Genomic DNA, 18,276 nt, shown 5'->3' with positions numbered 1-18,276 from the left:
TTAAAGTGTCAATCACATCTCCTACCCTGGCAGTTATCTTTCCACAAGGGCCAACATTTGATGCCGAAATCCAGCATCGCCTGAGCTCTGCAAGTGCAGCTTTCTCTCAATTGAAGTGCAGAGTGTTTGAGGACCGGGACATTTGCAGGGAAACCAAAATGCTTGTTAACAAAGCTATTGTACTACCAACTTTACTGTATACTTGTGAAACACAGACCACTTATAAACGCCATCTCCAACTCCTCGAAAGAGCAAACGGTGTCTCCCAAAAATTTTACACATCACTTGGGAAGAAAGGCGAATTAATACCAGTGTACTGGAGGGAGCAAAGATCACCAGTGTTGAAGCAATGATTCTTCAACATCAACTTCGCTTGAATCATAGAATCATAGAGTTGGAAGAGACCACAAGGGCCATTGAGTCCAACCCCCTGCCAAGCAGGAAACACCACCAGAGCACTCCTGACATATGGTTGTCGAGCCTCTGCTTAAAGACCTCCAAAGAAGGAGACTCCACCACACGCCTTGGCAGCAAATTCCACTGTCGAACAGCTCTTACTGTCAGGAAGTTCTTCCTAATGTTTAGGTGGAATCTTCTTTCTTGTAGTTTGGATCCATTGCTCCGTGTCCGCTTCTCTGGAGCAGCAGAAAACAACCTTTCTCCCTCCTCTATGTGACATCCTTTTATATATTTGAACATGGCTATCATATCACCCCTTAACCTCCTCTTCTCCAGGCGGATGCCTGATTATCATCCTCCAAAGCAACTACTCTATTCCAAACTTAAAATTGGAAGGCATAATGCTGGTGATCAACAAAAGAGATTTAAAGACTCTCTCAAGGGAAATCTAAAAAAAATGTAGTATAAACACCGACAACTGGGAAACACTGCCTTGCGAGAGCTCCAGTTGGAGGACAGCCTTTACCAAAGGTGTCATGGACTTTGAAGATGCTCAGACTCAGGACGGAAGGGAGAAACGTGCTAAGAGGAAGGCACACTTGGCAAACCCTCACTGTGATCAACTCCCGCCTGGAAATCTATGTCCCCACTGTGGAAGGACATGTGGATCCAGAATTGGCCTCCACAGTCACTCACTGTTAAGACCGTATTCATGGAAGACAGTCTTACTCGGCTACGAGTGATCGCTGAAGAAGAAGATTGTTAGGTTTTGTGGTTGTATTTGGTTTGCGTTTCAGAGCTCCCTGTCCAAGTGTTCTTTGTCTTGCTCCAGACCTTTCTCCACAAAAACCCACTCTTTAAAGCACAGTCGGAAGAAATGGCAATCTGCAGAAAACCCGTTTAATCTGAAAGGTAGGTATGGATAAGCCCTTAGTCTCCATGTTGCCCATGTTGGACCCACCAGGGCAGAGGACGACGACAAAAGGAGAACGAGTTGATTTTGTGTGTCATTGCTTCTGGCTCCCCCTACTGTTGGCCTCCCAGTTTTCTCCCTACCAACCCCTATGGCATCAGTCATCACTGGGGAGACAGGGGCTGTTACCTTCATGAATTGCTTGTGGGGCTTCCTAGAGACATAAGTGCAAACCACAGAACCGGATATTGAGAGAATTCCAGTTCTTTGATAATGGCTTGATGCATAATTAGAGTGGGAGGAGGAAGAGAAAGTAGGGGAGGAGCCTGCCAAATGCTTAAAACATTCTTCACTCACTCTCCTGTTCTGTTCGCGTATGAGTGTTTATTTGAAAAACTATTTGGAGCGCCTCACTTAGCAAAAGAAATGGCCCCAACAACTTTTGCCATGCAAGTTCCCAAGGCAAAAGGTATGAGCATCTTCTGTAAGTATAATCCTGGGTAAGATTACATCGCTGAGGTAAATGTCTGATTTTAATCTTCTTAATGACATTTCTGATGTCAGATTTCACTATGCTCAACTTTCAGAAACTGTTGCTATTTAGAAAATATGTGGGAGGTTTTCTTCTTCTTATTATTAGAGGAGCGGAGAGCACAGAATAACAAGCGACAGAGAAAATACTGTTTGATATTATACATTTCCAACAAAAGAAACATATGTTAGATAAAAATGTCTTCTTATCTAACAGATGACTGATCAACTATTTGGTGGATTTGACTAATTCAGTATTTGTTCACCAGCATACCTAGTTGTTGATGTTATTGGATTTAGAGAACAGGAGATGTAAAAATCTTTTGCAAGTTGCCATTAAACAAAAATGCTTTAAATTTATTATTATTCTAATTTGTAAAAGTATATAAAGGAGACCTGGTACTGTGCAAAAGCCCAGCCCACAAGCAAACAGTCTAAAAGAAACAAAACCCCAAAAGTATTTCCAGTGCAAGATTTTAAAATAATATTCCGCCAAGTTGAATTTCAGAAAGCAAAAGGTGTGGGAAGACAGGGAGGGGGAGCTTGTTGTGGAAAGCTCTATTTTGACTCTTAAGTGTTACCTGTGGGATTTTGCTCTTTTGCAAACTCCCACTCATTTCAGTGGAACCGATGCAGGAAAGCCTTGCACCCTGTCTGCAATGTGAACAGGTGTGTGTTAATCTGAGCTTTTGCTATGGTTTACTACTGTACTACTGTAGTCCTTGCATGAGTAAAAGATCCTTGTATGAGTAAAACCTAATGTGGCACGAGATCTTATCTCAAATGTGTCCTAATGCATTGAATAAAGATTCGCATGTGTCCTCCAGTTCCCCTAAAAGCTAAACGACACCTGCTGCATGGACAAAATGCTAAGATAACTTTAAGAAACAAAGCAGACAAGGAGAACCAGTTTAGTCTTTGCTCACTAGGCTAATATTCTTTCAACTTTTACTTAAGCAGACTAAGCAAAATGGGAAATAGGCAGGGAGTTCCAGAAAGGAACAACACAACAATAGAGCTGTTGGACATAGCTTTCAACCTTTCCTTTTTTTGCGGGAAATTCCCCTATTCCAGCGCTGTTTCGCGCTGCTTCCTGCTGCTATCCCGGATTGTTAGATATCCCGTAGACTGTGCCCGGAACAGGTGAGGCTGCTGATCCCTTATTTTCAAATCTGAAAGTTGACAGCTATGCTGTTGGAATTACAGGAACTGCTCATCTCAAATTCCATTAGAATGCATTGGCTAAAATAATGGCCTTCTCCATTAAAATGCATTGGCTAAAATTAGTACAGAAACCCTATGTTACTTAGCTCTCTCCAAGCTCAAACGACGAATTTACTCAGCACTCTCAAGGAATCAACACCTGCCTCTCCTTAAGGACACGTATTCCCTTCCCCTTCCATCGCTTGCTTTGTCATAAGTTTGGGTTTTGTGGCAAAATTGTCACATTCACTTTCCGTAGGCGTTTGAGAATAGTAATGGATTACTTCACTCTTTAGACCAATGTGTAGGATTTGCTGCCTGCTTAAACTGTAATTTTGCTGTCCAAAGCAGCATTTATATATTCTGTCCCTTTCTTTTCACACAATAAACCGGGTGTGCCAACTCTAGGGGGCTGAGGTGTCATCAGTCCCATCAATATTCCTTAGCAGGGGACCCAGCCCCCCCAAAATATTGAAGACAGCATCAAAGGCAGGCTCCTTCTGAGCATGGGAGAGGAAGAGTTGTGGCCATCAAAGCTGTGCAACACTGAGCAAGGCCTCCTCTCAACAATGTGCCTCCTCCCAATGACACGTGCATGACATCACAGGCGCGTGTGCAACATCTCGCATGTACCACGCTGCTGGCCACCCAGTCTTTGCCCAAGGTGGCACCTCTGCATTAAGGCAAGCTTTGCTTACCGTATTTTTCGCCCTATAGGACGCACTTTTCCCCCTCCAAAAATGAAGGGGAAATCTGGGTGCGTCCTATGGGGCGAATGCAGGCTTTCGCTGAAGCTTGGAGAGCGCACCGACCCCTCTCGCTGTGGATAGCAGCCTGAAGCAGAGTGCCCCTCGCGCCGGACAGACATCCGCAGCGTGGGGAGCCCTCCAGGAGTTCCCCGCAGGGCTCCCCACGCTACGGATAGCAGCCTGCCGCCTGGCGCACATAGCGCCCTGAAGCAGAGCATCCCGCGCGCCGGATAGACATCGGCCAGCCCCACAAGCTCGGGGGACAGCAGGGAGGCCCAGTGCCGCCATCCCGCTGTTCCTTGCCCTGGTTCGGTTTCCCCGACCTGCTTTTGGGGGGGAAATAAAGGAAATCCCCCCCTTTATTTCCCCCCCAGAAAACTAGGTGCGTCCTATGGGACGGAGCGTCCTATGGGATGAAAAATATGGTATTTCTTTTGTGTAAGAACTTCTTATAGGCGTAAGGTTATGGGTAAAACAAATATTCATAGCAGACACACTCCTGACTCTAGCAGAAGATCCCAAACCTCTCAGTGCTGTGTGTATGAATAAACGTTAGTGCTGGGCACTCTCCCAGTTCACGTTGTGTCAGGGTATACTAACCATGTCGAAGCTCACAAGGGCAAAAACTCAAATCCATGGGTCAGGATTACACCGGGTGTGTGCTAGTGTTCTACCAAGCTGTACATTGGCAGCCTCCCAATGTTTTACACTACAACTCCCCTCAACCCAGGCCAGTACAGTCAATGGTCAGGGATGATGGGAGTTGCAAGCCAGCCACATTTGGAGAGCACCAGATTGGGGGAAACGGATCTACTGTGTGTGGCTAGTTGCATATCAGTAGTGTAGATTTTATTTTGTTTAATTATTTGTTGGGTTTTGGCTTCGTAGCCCCACCTAACCTTGCCCACTTAGCACTACTTCCCAGTGGCGTAGCGTGGGTTGTCAGCACCCGGGGCAAGGCAAGTAATTTGCGCCCCCTAACCCGTGTATTTTAGTAGGGGCTGAGAGCTGCGAGTGCGAGCGCGCCCCCCCAGATGTTGCGCCCGGTGCGGCCGGCCCCCCTGCACCCCCCACGCTACGCCACTGCTACTTCCCAGTGGTGCAGTGTGGGCAGTAGCCCTGGGCGCAAAATTGTTAGGGGCGCAAAATTTCAACACCCGCTGCTGCCTCCATATGGCTGTGCACTTCCTTGCTGGGCTCCATTGAAAATGGCTTCTCCATGCAAAGCAGGAAGTGACCTCGCCACCAGACAACAGAACAACTCTTATCTCTGCAGCTGCAATCTCTTGGGTGACATGGACGCCGTTAGGCAATTGAATGTGTATGCTTACTCCACCTGTTTACCTCCCACCTGAAGTATATGTGGGTTCAAGCAAGACCCAAGGCAGTGATTCAGCTTAAAGGCATTACTGAATCATCAAGAGCAACAGACAACTGCATATGTGCATTTCTGAAGGCCTGGGCCACCCTCAACATGATCGGCTGTCTCAATCCCGAAGCTGTAAAACGTAACCCGGAGCTTAAGAGCCAATGCCAGTAGCCTAAACTCTGATAATGCTATGTGATTGAATAGGTAAAGGTAAAGGGACCCCTGACCATTAGGTTCAGTCGTGGCCGACTCTGGGGTTGCGGTGCTCATCTCGCTTTATTGGCCGAGGGAGCCGGCGTACAGCTTCTGGGTCATGTGGCCAGCATGGCTAAGCCGCTTCTGGTGAACCAGAGTAGCGCACAGAAACGCCGTTTACCTTCCCGCTGGAGCGGTACCTATTTATCTACTTGCACTTTGATGTGCTTTCGAACTGCTAGGTTGGCAGGAGCAGGGACCGAGCAACGGGAGCTCACCCGGTCACGGGGATTCGAACCGCCGACCTTCTGATCGGCAAGTCCTAGGCTCTGTAGTTTAACCCACAGCGCCACCCGCGTCCCTTTACGTGATTGGATATCAGGTATCAAATCAGAACACAGGAGCTCAGAATCCTTAGTCCAGACCTTAATCCAGTTTGCTCAGACAAACACAGACCACTGAATACATGACACTGCCCACCCCTCCATGCAGCTCTGGGCTCTGGCAACCCACGGTACACCACTGCTACTTCCTCCAGATTTTGCCCATGACAAAGTGACATTCTGAAATCCCTCAAGGCATTTCTTTTGCCACCTGCACCCTGTTTGTATATGCTTAGAGTTAAAAGAGCTCGAGGAAGTTTTTTCTCCCTCTCTCATAATAGCAGAACTTGGGACAATCCAATGAAGCTGAATATTGGAAGTTTCAGGAAAGAGAAATTAAAACACTTCTTTGCATAGAATGTAGTTAAACTGTGGAATTCACTTTTTTAAAAAATCATTTTTATTAAGTTTCCCATTTTAACAATCCAATCAAACCACATGAATGTTCCAGATTATACAAATACATATCAAACATCTTTCCCAACATCAGGGTCTTTTCCAGGGAGTCTTCTCTTCTCATGAGGTGGCCAAAGTATTGGAGCCTCAACTTCAGGATCTGTCCTTCCAGTGAGCACCCAGGGCTGATTTCCTTAAGAGTGGATCGGTTTGATCTTCTTGCAGTCCATGGGACTCTCAAGAGTCTCCTCCAGCACCATAATTCAAAAGCATCAATTCTTCGGCGATCAGCCTTCTTTATGGTCCAGCTTTCACTTCCATACATCACTACTGGGAAAACCATAGTTTTAACTATACGGACCTTTGTTGGCAAGGTGATGTCTCTACTTTTTAAGATGCTGTCTAGGTTGGTCGATTTGCATGTAGTAGTAATTAATAATAACAATACCCCACCCATCTGGCTGGGTTGCCCCAGCCACTCTGGGCAGCTTCCAACACATATAAACACCCTGACAGGGGTGGCATGTGATGGGGGTGAGGATGGCAGTGAGGATGCAACGGTGCAGGACCGCTAGCAGAAGCAATCTGGTGCTTCCACTGTGCAACACCTTATTGCTTAATAGAATCAAGCTCAGTCATGGGTAGCAAAAGGGATAGTTTTGCAATCACTCTTCAGTTAGAGCTTTAGTTCCTTAAAAAGCAGGTTCTAACAGGGTTTGTGGTCAAACTCATCTTCTGCCCCCCCCTCCCCCCAGAACAACGTCTTTAGACAATGACAGGAATCTCCCAACCACAAAGTCTGTTGAAAGCGGACAGTTGGAGGATGGATGGTTGTTAATGGATGGAGGTTGAATCCCGACAAAACAGGAGTACTGTTTCTGGATGGCAGGGGGGACAGTGTGGAGGACTCCCTGGTCCTGAATGGGGTAACTGTGCCCCTGAAGGACCAGGTGTGCAGCCTGGGGGCTATTTTGGACTCACAGCTGTCCATGGAGGCACAGGTCAATTCTGTGTCCAGGGCGGTTGTCTACCAGCTCCATCTGGTACACCGGCTGAGAACCTACCTGCCTGTGCACTGTCTCATCAGAATGGTACATGCCCTGGTTATCTTCCACGTGGACTACTGCAACGCGCTCTACATGGGGCTACGTTTGAAGGCGACTCAGAAACTGCAACTAATCCCAAATGTAGCAGCTACACAGGTGACTGGGAGCAGCCACCTAGACCATATAACACCTGTCCTAAAGGATCTACATTGGCTCCCAGTATTGTTGAAGCACAATTCTGTGTGGCCTTTAAAGCCCTAAATGGCCTTGGCCCAGTATACCTGAGGGAATGTCTCCACCCGCATCACTCAGCCCAGATACTGAGGTCCAGCTCCAAGGGCCTTCTGGCAGTTCCCTTACTATGAGAAGTTACAGGGAACCAGAGGGCCTTCCAGGTAGGGGCACCTGCCCTGTGGAACACTCTCTCATCAGATGTCAAGGTGATAAAGAACTAAACAATTTTGAGAAGACATCTGAAGGCAGCCCTGTATGGAGAATTTTTAAATGTTCGATGTTGTGTTATGTTGTTTTATCTGTTGGAAGCCACCCAGATATTATCATCACCATCGCCACCACCACAGTTTGGCTTTTGTTTTAACAAACATCAGGTGTGAGCTAAATTGGTAAATATGTCATGTCATTTACAAGCAGAATCTTCACTGGGGAGAAACAACTAGTTGGGAAAAAGCAATCACGACTATACTTAGGATTCAATAAATGCCCCTGTCAGTATTTTGAGGACACTCCAATTTTGTTTTGAAACCTTTAATGATGGTGTCATTAAACACCCCTCCCATGCCATTGCTAAATCTTATCTGACAGCACCAATTCATTTCTCCTGTTGTAATATATAACTGGTAGGCAGCTTGCAGCTAATGCACCCAAGGTTCAACCACTTGACCGTTGAATGTGTTTCTTCTGCTATATACACTTCACACTTGGCCAGTCTTGGGAGAGGCTTGTAAACAGCTAAGAACATCAGAAGAGCTTGCCGGATCAAGCCAATGCCCCATCTAGCCCAGCCCGTGTGGTGTAGTGGTTAACAGCAGTAGTCTCGTAATCTGGGGAACCGGGTTCGCGTCCCCGCTCCTCCACATGCAGCTGCTGGGTGACCTTGGGCTAGTCACACTTCTCTGAAGTCTCTCAGCTCCACTCACCTCACAGAGTGTTTGTTGTGGGGGGAGGAAGGGAAAGGGGATTGTTAGCCACTTGGAGACTCCTTCGGGTAGTGATAAAGCAGGATATCAAATCCAAACTCCTCCTCCTCTTCTTCTTCTTCCCCCCAGCAGCCACCCAGGTGGAAGCATAAGAGTACTCTTCCCTCCTGCCATTTCTACAAACTGCTTTCCAAGAGCACTTGTGCCTCTAACCAAAGGGACATAGATTGAGCGTGGATGGCAGAATGTGGACAAACAGGAACATGCAAATATATTTATTCTATCCATTTGTGTATTTTGCATTCCAGTTCTTTTGGCATTGCTATTCTTTTCTGCCCTGCGAAGCTGCTACACAGAAGATCCTAGTCCGCTGGAACAGTGCTTCCAAGATGCTGAGTATGAGAATTATCTAGACATAGCCAAGAATGGGCTGGGCAATGCATCGCACCCAAGACATGTGCTGATCGTAGGAGCAGGCATAGCAGGCCTCAGCGCAGCCTATACTCTCACAGAAGCTGGACACCAGGTAAGGGGTCCTTTAGTCATCACAGATGTTGCAACTGGTTCTCTGCTTCCGAGGTTGCCCCCTAGGGACCTGCGTATTGATTTGTTTGCACAAAGTCTGCAGGGAGGTTAAACCACTGTGGCTCTTTGCTGAGTATTCATTTTTTACTTTGCAGGGAGGTTAGGTGTTGCATCCAAGGAAGTGTTATTCCACACCTCACCTTTTCCTCTCACACAGAGTCCAGTCGGGGAGGTGGGGGGTTAAGGTTTGGTATTTGAGGGCACCAAATCAATTTTAATCATGCAACCTGACTTCGCAATCTGAGTTTGGTGGTATGCGATGGAGTCCCACCCAAAAATACCATGAATCTTTTTGGCTGCAGCAGATCTCACAAGGGCAGCCATTTAACATGGCACAGACCTCATCTGGTAGTTGGGGAAACTAGGCCGGAAAACGTGTGGAGGCGTAAGGAGCTGTCGTAGTTGTGTGCTGCCAACCACAGCAGAGCTCAGTAGAAGGAGAAGCCGGCCAACCAGTCGAGTCTCAGGGGGGTACTTGCCTGGAGGCAGAGGCTGTATGCAAGGTTCAGGCCAGTCAGGAGTATCTCGGTTCACGTAGTCAAATGATCTGGGGGTCAAGAAAGCAGAAGGTCCAAGGTCACGAGAAGCAAGAAGCAGCAAGGTCTGGCCAGGAATGACAAGTGTTGTTTCCAGCAACTGACTGAGGCTGGAAACCCTGCTTAAGAAAGCTGGAGCCATCTGGTTCTCCTCAGGAGCAAGAAGGCTGATCAGCAGCAGGTAGAGTCACTCCGCCTTCTCCTCCTTCAGGCTGCTGCTCAGCAGGTGAAGCCGACTCCTGGCCCATGACAGGAGCAACAGGTGAAATCAGAATCATAGAATCGTAGAGTTGGAAGGAACACTGTGGGTCTTCAAGTCCAGTCCCCCTCAATGCAAGAATCTCAGCCAAAACATCCATGACAGAGAGCCATCCAATCGCTGCTTAAAAACCTCCAAGGAAGGCGAATCCACAAACACCGGAGGGTTGAAATTGAACATCAGTCCCTTGTAAATTAGCCCTGAGAAATGGAGAAACCCATGTGGCCATGCTAATTTATCAGCTGGATAAGTCTCTCAAGAATTGTGATGTGGACCATGGAAATTGAGGCAGGCTATTGTAGCGTGGGTGGCGCTTTAGGTTAAACCACAGAACCTAGGACTTGCCAATCAGAAGGTCGGCGGTTCGAATCCCCGTGACGGGGTGAGCTCCCGTTGCTCGGTCCCTGCTCCTGCCAACCTAGCAGTTCAAAAGCCAGTCAAAGTGCAAGTAGATAAATAGGTACCGCTCCGGCGGGAAGGTAAATGGCATTTCCATGTGCTGCTCTGGTTTTCCAGAAGTAGCTTAGTCATGCCGGCCACATGACCCGGAAGCTGTACGCCGGCACCCTCAGCCAATAAAGCGAGATGAGCATCGTAACCCCAGAGTCGGTCACGACTGGACCTAATGGTCAGGGGTCCCTTTACCTTTACCTAGTGTAGCATGAAGCAGTAGCTGGATTGATACAGCAGTAGCTGTCCTGTTTGCCTTCAGGTGACAGTTCTTGAAGCCAGCGACCGTGTGGGGGGACGAGTGGAGACGTATCGAAATGAGCAAGAAGGCTGGTATGCAGATCTGGGGCCCATGCGTTTGCCTCAGGTACACAGGTGAGACGGGAGGTTACCACATGCCTTTCACTTCATCTGCTGAGCATGCATGAATCCCGCCTTGCTCATCTGTGATGGCTCTTTCCACGGACATGTGTCCTGGTGCGCTTGGCTGTGTGGGAGACAAAGGAGCTGTTGATGTGAGTGTTCCGGTTTTCGAACGATTTTCGGAAGCCTAACGTCTGGCTCGGCTTCCGATTGGCTGCAGGAGCTTCTTGCAGCCAATCAGAAGCCGCACTTTGGTTTCTGAACGTTTTGAAGTCAAATGGACTTCCGGAATGGATTCTGTTTGACTTCCAAGGTACGACTGTATATTAACCTAGTAAATAATAACAACATAATAATCATCGCTGCGTCTGACCGTGGAAGCACAGCATATCCATCATGTTGTTGTTGTTTAGTCGTGTCTGACTCTTCGTGACTCCCTGGACCAGAGCATGCCAGGCACTCCTGTCTTCCACTGCCTCCCGCAGTTTGGTCAAACTCACGCTGGTAGCTTTGAGAACACTGTCCAACCATCTCGTCCTCTGTCGTCCCCTTCTCCTTGTGCCCTCCATCTTTCCCAACATCAGGGTCTTTTCCAGGGAGTCTTCTCTTCTCATGAGGTGGCCAAAGTATTGGAGCCTCAGCTTCACGATCTGTCCTTCCAGTGAGCACTCAGGGCTGATTTCCTTCAGAATGGAGAGGTTTGATCTTCTTGTAATCCGTGGGACTCTCAAGAGTCTCCTCCAGCACCATAATTCAAAAGCATCAATTCTTCGGCGATCCATCATAGCTAGTAGCAATTGCTAGCCTTGTCCTCCATGTGTTGATCTAACTCTCTTTTAAAGGCCTCCAAATTGGTGGGCAATGATGCCTCTTGGAAGAGCAAATTCCATTCTTTTGACTATGCACTGTCCCCTTCTCATGCCCCAGGATCGTCCGCGAATATGTCAGAAAGTTTGGCCTGAGTCTGATGGAATTCTTTCCGGAGGATGAGAATGCCTGGTATTTGATTGACAACATCAGGAAGCGAGTCGGGGAGGTCAAGAGGAACCCCAGCCTCTTGAATTACACTGTGGATCCCTCGGAAGAAGGCAAAACCGCTGGTCAGCTGTATGAGGAATCCCTCCATCGGGTTGGGATACTTTTGGTGCTTCTTTTAATTGGGAAAACCTTCTGTGCCCTGTTCCAAATATTAAGACCGTAGAGGTGGAAAGAACCAAAAGCAAGTCTAGCCGACACACCCTCCTAAAATATATTGTAGATCCTCTATGAGGGAAGGTTACCATATTGGGGGATTTATTTATTTTTACTAAGTGGAGGCATGAGAATATTTAAGATTATGTGATGCTAAATATTATGCATGGTATACAGAAAGTGGGTGGGGTTTTTTCTCCCTTTTTCATAACACTAGAAATTGGGGACATCCAGTTAAGCTGAAGCTTAGAGGATTTGGGACGGACCAAAGAAAGCACCTCCTCAGGCAGCATATCACATTGTAGTAATCACCATCATCATCATCATCATCTATTACTTATACCCTGCCCATCTGGGCGGGCCTCCCCAGCCACTCTGGGCGGCTCCCAACAGAATATTAAAAACATGATAAAACATCAGCTATTAAAAACTTCCCTGAATGGGACTGCCTTCAGATGTCTTCTAAAAGTCAGATAGTTGTTGATTTCCTTGACATCTGGTGGGAGGGCATTCCACAGGGTGGGTGCCACTACTGAGAAGGCCCTCTGCCTGGTTCCCTGTAACTTGGCTTCTCGCAGTGAGGGAACCGCCAGAAGGCCCTCGGAGCTGGACCTCAGTGTCTGGGCTGAACGATGGGGGTGGAGATGCTCCTTCAGGTATACTGGGCCGAGGCCATTTGGGGGCTTTAAAGATCAGCACCAACACTTAGACTTGTGCTCGGAAACGTACTGGGAGCCAATGTAGGTAAACTATGAAATGCATTCTGACTTTTTCTTTATGGTCATACCAGGTTGAAGAAGAGGTGAAGAGGACAAACTGTAGCTACGTGCTGGGTAAATATGACACCTTCTCAACCAAGGTAAAAAAGAATGATCCCCCCCCTCTTTTCTTTTCTTTTCTTTTCTTTTCTTTTCTTTTCGTTCTTTGGATGTTACCATGGCCTTTGGCTAGCGCAATAAAACCCAATAAGTTAACAAAACTAGCTAAAGCAATGCCCCAAACTTGCGAAGTGCAAAGTTTCAGTAAAAACTTAATTGGCGCACTTCTGTTATATTATTAGAATATTACACAAGCCTATAGTAGTTACCCAGCTTCCTAGGTATCCCACCTAGATATCCTGGGGAGCGGGGGCACATGAAGAAGGGCCTCAGGTGATCATTGCAGGGTCCAGGTTGGTTCATATGGGGAGAGGCAGCCCTTGACCCTTTGCAGTCCTGAGCCGTTTAAGGTTTTATAGGTCAGAACCAGAACTTTGAACTGGACCCAGAAACTCATGGCCAGCCAGTGCAGTCAGGCCAGGATAAAGTACACTATGCTCTAACCGTCTCGCCCTCGTGAGCAACCTGGCTGTCAAATTTTCCACCAGCAAAATTTTCCCAACTGTCTTCAGAGGCAGCCCCATGCACAACTTGTTGCAGTAATCTAACCTTGAGGTTACCAGAGTATAGATAGCAGAAGTTAGTCTATCCCTGTCCTGATTAGGAGAGCAGCGGGGCCACCAGCCAGAAATGATGGAAGGCACTGCATGCTGCTGAGGCCACCTGAGCCTCAAGCAGGGCCGGATTTAGGTTTGATGAGGCCCCAAGCTACTGAAGGTAATGGGGCCCTTTATAGGTCCAGCTGACCTTTGTCAACAACAAATTTGTGTTGAATATATACTATGTGGTAATTTATGGACCTAATAGGTATCTAAAGCCATTTGCACATAACAAAATATGTATTTTATCAAAGTAACTGTTGAACTGAAATACAATTGAGAAGTATATTAATAGTGAAATACAATTAAGAAGTACAGTATATTAATAGTGAAATAATTATTAAGCTCTAACTTAAAGTGATTTTTTTATTCATAACAAACTTAATAATGCAAGCACATTGGCATTTGGCAATAACAAATGTTTTATGTTATTTGTTTTTTATCTTGTAGTTTGGAAATGTACATCCAGGTTCCCCCCCCTTTAATTTTTTGGGGGCCCCCAAGAGAGTGGGCCCCTAAGCTATAGCTTGTTTAGCTTATACGTAAATCCAGCACTGGCCTCAAGCGACAGCAAAGGATCCAGAAGAACTCCCAAGCTACATAGCCGCTCCTTCCAAAGAAGTATAATCCCATCAAGAGCATGCCACCTCCCTCCCGTCCAGGGAATCACCCACTACTAGTGCCTTAGTCCTATCTGGACTGGTCTGTTGGCTCTCATCCAGTTCCATGACAGAGGCAAGACAACAGTCCAGCATATCCACTGCCTCACCTACATATGTAAAGGAGAAGCAGAAGGGTGGATGAGCCCAAACAGAAGGGTGGATGAGCCCTAAGGCAGGCATAGGCAAACTCGCCCCTCCAGATGTTTTGAAACTACAATTCCCATCATCCCTGACCACTGGGCCTGTTAGCTAGGGATGATGGGAGTTGTAGTCCCAAAACATCTGGAGGGGCGAGTTTGCCTATGCCTGACCTAAGACTATACAGATATGTTTACTCACCTGGGACTGAGAGCAAGCCTCACCGAACTCAGTGAGATAGACATATAGAGGACTGCACTGTAACTTTTTGCAGAATCCAATTCCTTGCTTTCCAGAATAAGCAAATCCTGAAGCCTGAGAACCTCAGGATGTCTTGTGTACTAGATTCCAAATTCAGTTGTTGCTTGGTGGTGTGTTTGCTTAAGCATCTTTGTTGAGTGCTATCCTTAAAGGTGGTTATTCCTCACCCCTCCCATAACAGCAATATTTAATCAAAGTAGCAAAGCTGAGTCGTGGAGCTGTCGAAATGATTGGGGACTTGCTCAATGAAGATGCTGGCTATTACCAGTCGTTCATTGAAAGTATGAGAGCTGAAATGGTCTTCTCTTCTAGAAAGAGGTAAGCGGAAATATGCATTGTTAGGAAATAGGGAGGATTTATTCTTGCTGAAGTACCGTATTTTTCACTGTATAAGATGCACCAGACCACAAGACGCACCTAGTTTTTGGAGGAGGAAAACAAGAAAAAAAATATTCTGAATCCCAGAAGCCAGAACAGCAAGAGGGATTGCTGTGCAGTGAAAGCAGCAACCCCTCTTGCTGTTCTGGCTTCTGGGATAGTTGCGCAGCCTGCATTCGCTCCATAAGACGCACACACATTTCCCCTTACTTTTTAGGAGGGAAAAAGTGAGTCTTATAGAGCAAAAAATACAAATAATCTGCTCTTCTTCAGATGAGATTGCATTTTGGTTCATTTCCAAAACTAGGACTGTAGGAACATCTCAGGACCTCAATACCTTAGGAATGCCTCTCCCCATACAAACTGACCCCGGACCCTGAGCTTGTAATCCGCCACCTTTCTCTATGTCCCCTGTCCCCCCAAGAGGTTTGGAGGATGGCAACACAAGAACAGGCCTTTTCTGTGGTGGCTCCCCGTCTGTGGAATGCTCTCCCCAGAGAGGCTTGCCTGGTGCCATTATCATGGGTGTAGCTAAGGGGGGGCAGCACCCCACCAATAAATAAAAATCTATAAAAATGGATAGCAAGCTGGGGTTCTGCCTCCCCACGCCAACAAAAGCCCTGCCCCACCCCCAACAAAAATCCTGGCTATGCCTGTGGCCATTATTACATATCTTTAGGCACCAAACAAAAACATTCCTCTTTATTCAGGCCTTTAGCCATTAAATAATTGATGATTTGTTAAAGGGGTGGGCGGACTGTTATTATGATTATTTTATTATGCAGTCCAGTATTATGCTCTGCATATTATTGTTTTGTTCTTAATGTTGTAGATGTTGTTCTTAATGTTGTACACCGCCCCGGGATCTTTGAATAATGGTTGGTATATACAGTGGTACCTCAGGTTAAGTACTTAATTCGTTCCAGAGGTCCGTTCTTAACCTGAAACTGTTCTTAACCTGAAGCACCGCTTTAGCTAATGGGGCCTCCTGCTGCCATTGTGCTGCCAGAGCACGATTTCTGTTCTCATCCTGAAGCAAAGTTCTTAACCCAAGGTACTATTTCTGGGTTAACGGAGTCTGTAACCTGAAGCGTATGTATCCCGAGGTACCACTGTGAATCAAATTGATGATAGATAAATAAACAAATAACATATGCTCCCTCTCCCTACAACAAAGTCAACATAAAGATGTAAGAGTCCAGCTGGCTCTTGCGAAAGTTCCATCTAGACCAGATGCCTATGGGAAGCCTGCTAGCCAGACCTAAGCTCAATAGCCACCCTCCCCACTTGTGATACCCAGCATGCATAGAATCATAGATTGCAGAGTTGGAAGGGACCCTGAGGAACATCTAGTCCAACCCCCTGCAATGCAGAAACATGCCGCTGTCCCATGCGGGATCAAACCTGTAACCTTGGCGTTTTCAGCACCACATTCCTACCAAGCGAGCTATCCCCTTGGATAATATACAGTGGTGCCCCGCAAGACGAAATTAATTCGTTCTGCGAGTTTTTTCGTTGTACGAGTTTTTTCGTCTTGCGAAGCACCAATGTGTATTGACGGTTTCCCATAGGAATGCATTGGCGGTTTTAAAAAAAAAGGTGCAAGACATTTTCGTCTTGCAAAGCAAGCCCATAGGGAAATTCATCTTGCAAAGCAACTCAAAAAACGAAAAACCCTTTTGTCTAGCGAGTTTTTAGTCTTGCGAGGCATTCATCTTGCGAGGTACCACTGTATCCACAATAACTAAAAGCCGTTGATTATCTTCCGTGAATTTGTCTAATCCTCTTTCAAAGTCATCTGAGTTGATGGCCATCTCCACACCTTGTCAGCGCGAATTCCAGAGTGTTAACTATGTTCTGGGTTCAGAAATGCTTCCTTTTGTGTGTGCTGAACTGAGCAGCAACTGAGCAACACAAGACAGTAGGCTCTTCCATCTTCTATCCATTCATCTGCATTTGTTTGTGTGGTTTTTTTTTTGCAGGTTTGATCAAATCATAGGAGGCTTTGATCAGCTGCCAATAGCCATTTACAGAAGCATTTCAGAAAGGGTGCATTTCGGTACTAGGGTGGTCAGGATGGAGCAGGCAGGCGAGAGCGTCACCGCGGTTTATCAAACCGCCAACAAAGCACTGTTCAGCGTGACGGCCGATTACGCCGTGGTTACCTCCACCGCCAAGGCCACCAGGCGCATCCATTTTGAGCCGCCCCTGTCGCGTGACAAAAGCCACGCCTTGCGGTCCATTCACTACAGGAGCGTCACTAAAGTCTTCCTCGCTTGCGCCGAGAAGTTCTGGGAAGCTGATGGGATAAGCGGCGGGAAGTCCACAACTGATCGCCCGGCCCGATTCGTCTACTACCTCACTCAAAACCTTTCCAGCAGCATTGGGGTTGTCTTGGCTTGCTACGTCCACAGTGACGACTCCCGTTTCTTTCAGGCCCTCAGCCATGATGACATCATTAGCATCACCCTGGATGACCTGTCTGCCATCCACCGGCTGCCCAAGGGGTACATCCAGTCTGTGTGCCAGTCATCCGTAATAAAGAGATGGAGCTTGGATAAGTATTCCATGGCTGGCTTTGCGGCCTTCACCCCCTACCAGTTTGTTGATTACAGCGAACCTCTTGAGGAGCCAGAAGGCAGGATCCATTTTGCTGGGGAACACACTACCAAACTCCACGGCTGGCTGGACTCCGCAATCATGTCAGGGCTGAGGGCAGCAAGAGAAATCCACCTCGCACCTGGGAAGCAGTTGCCCAGGATCAAGCTGAATAACAAAGAGGAACTTTAAAGAAGCACTCTGCAAAAGGAGAAAAGATCATTTGAAGGAATACAGTGGTACCTCGGGTTACATACGCTTCAGGTTACATGCGCTTCAGGTTACACACTCCGCTAACCCAGAAATATTGCTTCAGGTTAAGAACTTTGCTTCAGGATGAGAACAGAAATCGTGCTCTGGCGGCACAGTGACAGCAGGAGGCCCCATTAGCTAAAGTGGTGCTTCAGGTTAAGAACAGTTTCAGGTTAAGAACGGACCTCCGGAACGAATTAAGTACTTAACCTGAGGTACCACTGTATTACTGTAAGCAAGTAACCTCACTAGCAGGGTTGTCTGGAGACTTGGTAATGAGAGATATTCTACCTTTCTATATTTATTTAGATTTTGGGCCATTTTGTAATGAGTGTAATTAGAATTGGGAAACGTACAAAATGCAGTGATATAAAGGTGAGAAAACTGTGATGGAGACTTTTCTGCAAGCTCAGAAAGGTACAAGAAAACTCATTTCTTAACATTGATCGTCTGTCTTTTTGCAAAGCAAGGCAGTTCTTTGCTGCAGGAAGAAGCTTGCATGGCTTTTCCCCGGGGGAAAAGTGGTGCTTCAGGTTAAGAATAGTTTCAGGTTAAGAACGGACTTCCGGAACAAATTCAGTGCTTAACCCGAGGTACCACTGTATCTTGACATACAGGAGTTTTGAATCGGGACAAGTCAAAATATTGCTATGAGTTTGGGGAGAAGGAAGTAGGCTGGATGCAAGATCCTTCTAACTGCTGGATCCAGGAAGTGTTAAAATATAAGTCAGGGTAATGGGTCATTAGGAGAACAAGGGGGGCTCTGAGCAAGACAGAAAATGTGT

General features: G+C 46.8%; 2 protein-coding genes across 3 annotated transcripts in view; one reads left to right on the top strand and one right to left on the bottom strand.

Annotated features, from left to right (window-relative positions):
• The window catches only part of LOC310670490 (E3 ubiquitin-protein ligase TRIM7-like), a 329,122-nt gene that overhangs the window by 36,027 nt on the left and 274,819 nt on the right, over positions 1-18,276 (bottom strand). The window lies entirely within an intron of this gene.
• On the top strand, positions 1,520-17,713 carry LOC310670407 (L-amino-acid oxidase-like). Of its 2 annotated transcripts, none has more exons than XM_083425727.1 (7): positions 1,520-1,796; positions 8,650-8,867; positions 10,434-10,546; positions 11,462-11,663; positions 12,516-12,584; positions 14,445-14,581; positions 16,624-17,713. In XM_083425727.1, exons 1-7 carry the CDS (start codon positions 1,646-1,648, stop codon positions 17,429-17,431), a joined length of 1,698 nt encoding a protein of 565 aa, XP_083281853.1. In that variant the 5' UTR covers positions 1,520-1,645; the 3' UTR covers positions 17,432-17,713. The 2 variants fall into 2 exon arrangements, with proteins under 2 accessions (XP_083281853.1, XP_083281852.1); XM_083425726.1 differs by having other exon boundaries at positions 1,521-1,796; positions 11,462-11,678.

Source organism: Podarcis tiliguerta (genome assembly GCF_965153285.1).
Source record: "Podarcis tiliguerta genome assembly, chromosome: 2".
NCBI classification, from domain to species: Eukaryota; Metazoa; Chordata; class Lepidosauria; order Squamata; family Lacertidae; genus Podarcis; species Podarcis tiliguerta.
This window is presented reverse-complemented; position numbering and strand designations above follow the sequence as displayed.